The sequence below is a fragment of the Babylonia areolata genome, chromosome 28 (genome assembly GCF_041734735.1).
Source record: "Babylonia areolata isolate BAREFJ2019XMU chromosome 28, ASM4173473v1, whole genome shotgun sequence".
Lineage (NCBI taxonomy): Eukaryota > Metazoa > Mollusca > Gastropoda > Neogastropoda > Buccinidae > Babylonia > Babylonia areolata.
In genome coordinates, this window is record NC_134903.1 from 14515828 (window position 1) to 14525827 (window position 10000).

Here is a 10000-nt window from a genome sequence, read left to right on the forward strand (position 1 = left end):
GTTGTTGTTCTTCTTCTTCTTCTTCTTCTTCTTCTTGTCCTCCTCCTCCTCCTTCTTCTTCTTCTTCTTGTCTTCCTCCATCTCCTCCACCTCCTCATCATCCTTCTCCTTCTTCTTCTTCTTCTTCTTGTCCTCCTCCTCCACCTTCTTCTTCTTCTTTTTTTTTTTCTTTCTTCTTTGCTTTTTTCTTCCCCCCCCCCCCCCCCCCCCCCCCGACCCTCTCCCCCCCCCCCACCCCCGTTTCCCTTCTCCTTCATCGGTCTCCTCCTGTATTCTTTCTCATATCCACGTCCAGATTCGATCCCAGAACCTCTGTAATTCTTAACTTTTTATCTTCCAGAGTTTTCAACGGATCTAAACGATGCTTGTCGCTAATGAAGATATTATCGGAACTGACAGACAGATTAAAAAAAAAGACCTACAAAAAGAAATTGATAGAACTGAGCTTTGATAATGAGGAGGTTATGAAACGAAACAAAACATTCATGATCCGGAAATACGGCTCAGTCCAGAAAACCTCCAGTCTGTCAGTGATATAAGGTAAGATAAGAATAACTTTATTATCTCCAACTAGAGAAATTTGGTCAGTTACATTATCACAGCATAGACAAGTAAACAATATGAGCTGAAAGGTTGTGTTTCCCCATGTTTAATCCGAATTTGGTAATGACAAAGTATTTCCAGAGAAAACGAATTTGTTAAAGGATACCAACACACACAGGGATACTAACACACACACACACACACACACACACACACACACACACACACACACACACCGAAACAGAGGGTTGTTACATAGACTCACCTTGTGTGTGAGCGCACAGGGGGACCAAGTCTGAACAAATGAAGCAGAGTGACACTGATACCTCTAATGCAAGGATCTCGTGGCATTGACCTGTCCATTCTGTGGGTGTTCACTCCGATTTCCTTTGACCTGTCGGTGTGTCCTGCCAGTAGCAGTCCTCATATTGACCATAGTGTCCAGCAGCAGGCCAGGCTAATTGACTGGAATGGAAGGGGACGGGGGGAGGGGGGGGGGGGGGGGGGGGGGTTGGGGGGGGGGGTGGAACTTTGGGCTGGATGGTAGGGGAGGGGTGAGAAGGAAAGAGGGTTGGATGATAAGGGATTTGGCTGATATGAAGTCTGAGGGTTGAATGACATATATCTTATATACATATATATATATATATATATATATGTATATGAATATGTGTATGTATGTATGTATATATATATATATATATAGAGAGAGAGAGAGAGAGAGAGAGTTGTACATAGATGTATATATGTATGTGTATATATATATATATATATATATATATATATATATATCACACAAAAAGAAGAAGATGATGATATGATGATGATGATGATAATGACGACAGCAACAACAACAACAACAACGACATCAGCAAGTGTCTGTTTATTTCGAGCTTTTGAAAAGGTGGTGGTGGGGGGGGGGGTTGTTGTTGTTGTTGTTGTTTGTTTGTTTGTTTGTTTGTTTGGGTTTTTTTTTTCAAACTTTAGTTTATGACTTCCAAGTTCATTGGTCACTCGGTTGGTTATTCTGAATCCAGTCACGGAGGAATGACTGGCGTTTAAATTGTTCACACAACCATCAGCTGGTCACTCGCTCACTCACTCACTCACTCACTCACTCACTCACATATTCATTCCTTTGCTCATTGGTTCATTGTTTGTCCCTCCTTTCCTTACTCCTTCCCGTCATTTATTCCTTATCTCCTCTCTTCCTCCTTTCCTTCCTTCCTTCCTTCCGTCATTTTCTTCCTTCGTTCATTCCATCCTTCCCTCCTCCTTTTCTTTATTCCTGCCGTCAGTTTTTTTTTCTTTTCTTCCTTTCCTCCCTCATTCTTTCCTTCCTTTCTTCACTCTTTCATTTGGAAGCACATATATTTTACTCGATTATTCGATCACTCCTTCCCTCCTTCCTTCCTTCGTTTCTTCATCCCTTTCTTCCTTCCTTCCTTCTTTCCTTCCTTCCTTGCTTTGACAACTCTTTTTACTATTCCATTTTGTCATTCCGTAAGCCATACGCATGATATTGTATGACTTTTTCAACTCCTTGTTAAATAGCCCAGTTGGTTCGCTGTTATATTTGTTAGTTTTTCATCAGAAATATGTTATATTGTTATGTTTTGTTTTGTTGTTGTTGTTTTGTTTGTTTTTTGTTCTTTTTAAACAAAACTTAAATCAGTCATTTTCTATATGTAACACACACACACACACACACACACACACACACACACACACACACACACACACACACACACTTTCACTTATTCACATGCGTACACAGTAATTGCCCCCTCCCCCTCCCCCTCCTCCCACGTCGAATATCTTTTTTTTCCTACCCTCGTCTAATATCACTTACAGTGAAAAGACGTTAAACTAAAGAACGAACGAACGCATGATATTATTTACTCAACCATTTGGTGAAAGAAACATCACGTTTTCAACGTCAGTTCGACCTCTCACATTTAACGCAGTAAAAAAAAAAAATGGCAACGACCCCACCCGCCTATATAAACAGTAGGTGTTTCCATCGTTGTGTCCACACGGCCGTCCACGCAAACCGATTGCGAAATTAGTATTGAGCCTTGCTGCTGCGTAGATAGCCACAACGCGACGGGCACATTCGTATTCAGAAGAAAGGGCAGGCAGTGAATGAGTTCAGCGTTTGATAATTTGCTTTGTGGGTTGTTGTCTGAAATGACCGTAGAGGGATTTATGCCTCTGTTTTTGTTTAATATTTCGACAGCAGTTTTGCGCACTGAATTTTTTTCGTTTGAAGCCGTTGGGGTGGTTTAGTTCCAGTTGAATGGATGTTAATGTTCTGGTCGCTGCTACTGCGAATGCTTCCGTTGATGCGATGGTGTTGGTGTTTATAATGTAAGACAGTCTATGTTCCCGGGGTGGCCAATGTCAGGGATTCCTTTGTTGTTGTTGTTGTTTTGTTTTTGTTGGGATTTTTTTTCCTCTTTCTTTATTTCTTTCTGGTTTAAAAGGAAATCATTTTCGTCATCAGGGGTGGTGAAACTAAACTGTCCATCCGTATTGTGTTGTGTCTGCGGTGTTTTTAATGTATTTCTCATTTGTATTTGTATTTCTTTTTATCACAGCAGATCTCTCTGTGTGAAATTCCGGCTGCTCTCCCCAGGGAGAGCGCGTCGCTACACTACAGCGCCACCCTTTTTATTATTATTATTATTATTATTATTATTATTATTATTATTATTTCGTGCGTGCAGTTTTATTTGTTTTTCCTATCGAAGTGGATTTTTCTACAGAATTTTGCCAGGAACAACCCTTTTGTTCCCGTGGGTTCTTTTACGTGCGCTAAATGCATGTTTCACACGGGACCTCGGTTTATCGTCTCATCTGAATGACTAGCGTCCAGACCACCACTCAAGGTCTAGTGGAGGGGGAGAAAATATCGGCGGCTGAGCCGTGATTCGAACCAGTGCGCTCAGATTCTCTCGCTTCCAAGGCGGACGCGTTACCTCTAGGCCATCACTCCACATACTTGGCTGTGTATGGGTTCTTGTCTGTTAATGGTTCTATGCTGATTACCTGCTCGCGGCCCTGGCACGGCGTCAAATCAAATCAAATCATGGTGTTTAGAACCTTGTTTGCCGACCACAATGGCTATCTCAAGGCTATCGCCACGTTAACATCTTCTTCAAGGGTAAAGTGTGTGTGTTTTTGTTTTTGTTTTTTTGTTTGTTTGTTTGTTTGTTTTTAACGAGAGAGAGAGAGGGGGGGGGGGGGGGGGAGAGGGAGGGAGAGAAGGAGAGTAAAGACGCGAAAACAGTGAGAATTAAAATATCAAATCACGCCGCTCACATGAAAAATCTCTTGACAAACCGCAGCATCAGCTCATCAGTGACTGAAACAGTGTACATGACTAAAAAATGAGCGATCGTTTTGAGCGACGTAAATGTGTGACGCTGCAATCCCCAACGCCAACTATAATGACGTTGTAATTCTTCGGAATCGGGAAGGGGGAGGGGAAACAAAACTTCCTGAAGAGGGGAAGACAAAATCTCTTGTCATGTTGAAGCAGTTGTTGAGTGTTGACGGCTGCTTCCTCTCAGTGACGTAAATACATGAATCTGAAAGTGACGTAAAAACTACGAGGGTCTGTCCAAAAAAAAAAATTAATTAAAAAAAAAGAAAATTCCTGTGAATGACGTAAAAACACTGAATGACGTAAACTATCCTTGTTGCTATTCATGGCACTGGGAACTCGACCAATGGATGCAGCCGAGCCTTTCCTACTCAACAGCACCATCATGCAGAATCGGAACGGCGAGAAGATCGGTCTGTCCGACTTCTCCAACACCAGGGGTAGTAACATGGGCATGGGGCTGGACTATTCCGCCGGCAAAGCCGCCAGCGACGACCCCTACTCGGACCAACAGCAACAACGAAACAGGAAGCGGAAGAAGGGCCCGCCATCTTGGAGGGATTCGTGGCTGGAGTTCACCCAGAACACCACCATTCACGGCCTGCGTTTCATCTGGATGGAGCACGCCTTCCTGGCTAGAAAGTCAGTTCTGATTGGTCCAGTGCATTTTTTTTCTTTTCTTTTTTTTTTTGTTGTTGTTGTTGTGTGTGTGTGTGTGTGTGTGTATGTGTGTGTGTGTGTGTGTGTCAAAGTCGAAAGTTTATTTTCATGTGTGTGTTTGTGTGTGCGTGCGTGCGTGTGTGTGTGTATGTGTGCGTGTGTGTGTGCGCGCGCACGTGTGTGTGTGTGGGTGTGTCAAAGTCGAAAGTTTATTTTCTTTTGTGTGTGCGTGCGTGCGCGTGTGTGTCTGTGTGAGTGTGTCTTTGTGTGTCTGTCTGTCTGTCTGTGTTAAAAGTCAAAGTCGAAAGGCGAAAGTTTATTTTCATTGTGTGTGTTTGTGTATGCATGCGTGCGTGTGTTTGTGTGCGTGCACGCGCGCGCGCGCATGTGTGTGTGTGTGTGTTTTGGGCGAGGACAGCATCACTATGCTGAAATGGCACTTCCAACCCTGATCACTGGTGAAAACTAGATCTGAATTCCAACGGCCCAGGCAGTTGGCCACGGCACCCCAAGTTGAAAAAAAAAATGAAAGGAAAAAAAAAAAGAGAAACAAAGGGTCAGATAAGAGTGCGAAGAAAATCGGAAAGCAGAAAAGGAAAGCGAAAAGAAGGGAGAGAAAAGAAAGCAAATACTCACAGTAAAATGAGGACAAGACTGTGAAGAGAAAACGTCAGAAAGAAAAGAAACAATCATAACGATATACATTAATAACAGTACTTTTTTTTCCCCTAATAAGAAATCTGAATCCACGGAGAGAGTAAAAAAGGAGAATTTTTTTTTTTTATTAACACACACACACACACACACACACACACACACACACACACACACACACAGGTGCTCACATTTACACACACTTGCATACACACACACACACACACACACACACACACACATACACAGGTGCTCACATTTATACACACTTGCATACACACACACACACACACACACACACACACACACACACACACACACACACACACACACAATCGTTTTAGTCTTTAATTGCATATTGAATTCTAAGAGAAAACACTTTTCTTAGTCTTTAACTGCATATTGAATTCTAAGAGAAAACACGTTTTTTAGTCTTTAATTGCATATTGAATTCTAAGAGAAAACATTTTTTTTTGTCTTTAATTGCATTCTGAATTCTAAAAGAAAACACTTATTTAGTCTTTAATTGCATATTAAATTCTTAGAGAAAACACTTTTATTTAGTCTCTAATTGCATATTGAATTCTAAGAGAAAACAATTTACTTGAGTCTTTAATTGCATATTGAATTCTAAAGGAAAACACTTTTTTTAGTCTTTAATTGCATTCTGAATTCTAAAAGAAAACACTTTTATTTAGTCTTTAATTGAATATTAAATTCTTAGAGAAAACACTTTTATTTAGTCTGTAATTGCATATTGAATTCTAAGAGAAAACAATTTACTTTAGTCTTTAATTGCATATTGAATTCTAAGAGAAAACAATTTACTTTAGTCTTTAATTGCATATTGAATTCTAAGAGAAAATACTTTTTTAGTCTTTAATTGCATATTGAATTCTAAAAGAAAACACTTATTTAGTCTTTAATTGCATATTAAATTCTGAGAGAAAACACTTTTATTTAGTCTGTAATTGCATATTGAATTCTAAAGGAAAACACTTTTTTTTAGTCTTTAATTGCATTCTGAATTCTAAAAGAAAACACTTTTATTTCGTCTTTAATTGCATATTGAATTCTGAGAGAAAACACTTTTTTAGTCTTTAATTACACATTGAATTCTAAGAGAAAACACTTTTATTTAGTCTGTAATTGCATATTGAATTCTAAGAGAAAACAATTTACTTTAGTCTTTAATTGCATATTGAATTCTAAAGGAAAACACTTTTTTTTTTTAGTCTTTAATTGCATTCTGAATTCTAAAAGAAAACACTTTTATTTAGTCTGTAATTGCATATTGAATTCTAAGAGAAAACAATTTACTTTAGTCTTTAATTGCATATTGAATTCTAAAGGAAAACACTTTTTTTTTTTAGTCTTTAATTGCATTCTGAATTCTAAAAAAAAAAAAAAACTTTTATTTCGTCTTTAATTGCATATTGAATTCTAAAAGAAAACACTTTTTTAGTCTTTAATTGCATATTGAATTCTAAGAGAAAACAATTTACGTTAGTCTTAATTGCATATTGAATTCTAAAGGAAAACACTTTTTTTTTGTCTTTAATTGCATTCTGAATTTAAAAAAAACACACACTTTTATTTCGTCTTTAATTGCATATTGAATTCGAAGAGAAAACAATTTACTTGAGTCTTTAATTGCATATTGAATTCTAAGAGAAAACACTTTTATAGTCTTTAATTGCATATTGAATTCTAAGAGAAAACACTTTTATTTAGTCTTTAATTGCATATTGAATTCTAAAGGAAAACACTTTTTTTAGTCTTTAATTGCATTCTGAATTCTAAAAGAAACACTTTTATTTAGTCTGTAATTGCCTATTGAATTCTAAAAGAAAACACTTTTATTTAGTCTTTAATTGCATATTGAATTCTAAAGGAAAACACTTTTTTTTTAGTCTTTAATTGCATTCTGAATTCTAAAAAAAAAAAACACTTTTATTTAGTCTTTAATTGCATATGTTTGTCATGCAGGCTGCTGTGGCTGATGTTGGTGTCGACGTGTGCCGGGGTCATGGGTTATCAGATCATCGACCGCATCATCTACTTCTACTCCTTCCCAGTCACCGTCAACGTCAACGTCAACTTCAACAAGACCCTCGTCTTCCCTTCCCTCACCATCTGCAACCAGAACGCCTTCAGGTGAGAACGGACCGCCTTCAGGTGAGAACGGACCCCTTTCAGGTGAGATCAGCGCCGCTTTCAGGTGAGATCATTCCGTATTCAGGTGAGAACGGACCGCTTTCAGGTGAGAACAGCGCCGCTTTCAGGTGAGATCATTCCGTATTCAGGTGAGAACGGACCGCTTTCAGGTGAGAACAGCGCCGCTTTCAGGTGAGATCATTCCGTGTTCAGGTGAGAACGGACCGCTTTCAGGTGAGAACAGCGCAGCGCCACTTTCAGGTGAGATCATTCCGTATTCAGGTGAGAACGGACCGCTTTCAGGTGAAAACAGCGCCGCTTTCAGGTGAGATCGGACCGCTTTCAGGTGAGAACTGAACGCCTCCAGGTAATAACAGAACGCTAATAGAACGCTTTCAGGTGATAACTGAGAAAAAAAACTCTTTCAAGAACGATTTCAAGTAGTGCCAGACCATCTTCAGATAGGAACAGAACGCGTTTAGGTTTCGAATCTGGTGATGTATGATCATATGGATTTGTGATATGATGTTTTGTTTTGGTTGCTTATAGTCCAGCCGACCGCACAGGCCCACATCAGGACTGTTGTGATATGATAGTCAGTCGTTTTCAACTATGACCATCAGAACAGCAGAGGATGTAACTGCTGTCTCGACTATCTGGGCTAGAATTTTGATTATAGTGGAGAGTGTCTTGCCCAAGTTACATCCCCACTCTCTTGGCCATGAGGGTTCTAGGACAGTCGGCGTTGGGATGGTTCCCAAAGGCCAACTAGCCCCTAAGGCTGCAGCACTAAAAGCCCAGTGTAATCTTGCCTCCTAATTTGAGAGTCATAGTCCTCCACAAAAGACTGAGCTGTAAATGATTTCCCATTGCAATAGAAAATCCATTGATAATACAACTCTCACCTTGCTGTTTATTGATCTGTACGAACATTACATTTCTCTCGATCATAGCAGGATATTTTTTTCAATTTGTCTTGTCCTAAGTATTGTGTTGTCTAATACGTCAGTTTTTATAACCGGATATATAGAACCAATTGCGATGATTTAAGAATCTTATTCCTCCATTTTGTGTTGCTGTTGTTGTTATTGTTCACAGGTCCAACGCTCGGTTTATATCACAGATTGACATGAGTTTACATGACAACAGCAAAGAGTGGGAGCTGCATGATGAATGGTTTCCAATAATAAAAAAAAAATTAAATTAAAGGTAGTGGAGGAATGGGAAGAGTTGCATGGTGAGCTGGGAAGCACAAACAAGTCATTTTTGTTTGAATGTTCTCCAGTTCAATGAACTAGAGATGTTCGTTTCTTGTTTGTTTGTTTGTTTGATCGCTTTTTTTTTCCACCAAATTCGTTTCATGTAATACATCATGGCACTGTGAGTCAACTAATTCCGTCTCGGTTTCATTCCTATCATAGAACTTTCCCCGTCCCAAAATACAAAAGAGAAAATCACGGTGCTCGAGCTTTTTCATCATCTCTTGTTCAAATATGGAACTCTTTGCCTCACCACGTCTGTCACAGCCCCTCACTGCCTTCCTTTAACTCACTCAGTACGGCCAGTCCTCTCTTCTCCTCTACACAGACCCCTCGGATGTCCAGTGGGTGTCTGAATAACCCAACCTTTAGCTTCCGTCGTCAGAATTGTGGTATTCTTTGTCAACATTCACCTCTTCAGTATAAGAGCCTTCCGCTTGCAATATTTTGATGATGGTAACTGGGGTGAAACGCTGTTAACGTCGTCTCTTTCGCCGTTCGTATGGAGAGAGTTAAATCTAACCTCAAGACTTTCCTCTTCCAGCAGCATTTCCTCTAGACCCTCTGTCATACAGGAAAGTAGTTAGTTGATTGTGTAGGTATATTTGTAACGCTGTATTGTGTGTGCGTCAAATGTATGTATGCATGCATGCATGCATGTATGTATGTATGTATGTAATGTACGTACGAGTTTGTAAGTGCATATATATGTTTATTGAACATGATTGTGAGTTGAGGGCTGAGTGTGTTTCGTATGTGTGTGTGTGTGTGTGTGGATTGTAAAGCGCTTTGTGCAGTGTGGAAAGCACAAAGCGCAGACAAATGTCCAGTTATTATTATTAGTAGTAGTAGTAGTAGTACTGTCATTATTGTTGTTCCACAGAGCGACGAAGGCAACAGGCCTAGGTCGCTACCGTCTGCTGGAAGCCATGTTTGCAGGATCGGAGAACCATAATGCCACATTTCTGGAGAACTACAATGCCTCTGACGTCACTCTCGACGAGCTCTACTTGTCGACGTCACATTCCAAATATGACCTCATCGTGGAGTGAGTGTTGAAAGTGATGTGTAGTGGGTGTGGGTGTGCACGTGTGTGTTTGTTCTCTGTGTGAGTGTGTGGGTGGGTGGGGTTGGGGGGAGGTGGGATTGTGCGTGTGTGTGTGTCTGTGTTTGTGTCCGTGTCTGTACGCCTATGTATGCCTGCGCGTGTATGATAGAGAGTCTGTGTGTGTGTGTGTGTGTGTGTGTGCACGCGCGCTAGATCTCTCTCTCTCTCTCTCTCTCTCTCTCTCTATATATATATATATATATATATATATATATATATATATATATATAT

The 10000-nt window shown here is 39.9% G+C and overlaps 1 protein-coding gene across 1 annotated transcript in view; it reads left to right on the forward strand.

Annotated features, from left to right (window-relative positions):
- The first annotated feature begins 4227 nt into the window (after positions 1–4227).
- The window catches only part of LOC143301990 (uncharacterized), a 44133-nt gene continuing 38360 nt past the window's right edge, over positions 4228–10000 (forward strand). The window contains exons 1-3 of the mRNA XM_076616473.1: positions 4228–4573; positions 7235–7402; positions 9545–9709. Coding sequence (XP_076472588.1) covers positions 4257–4573; positions 7235–7402; positions 9545–9709 — 650 coding nt within the window. The 5' untranslated portion in view covers positions 4228–4256. The remainder of the gene's footprint in view (positions 4574–7234; positions 7403–9544; positions 9710–10000) is intronic.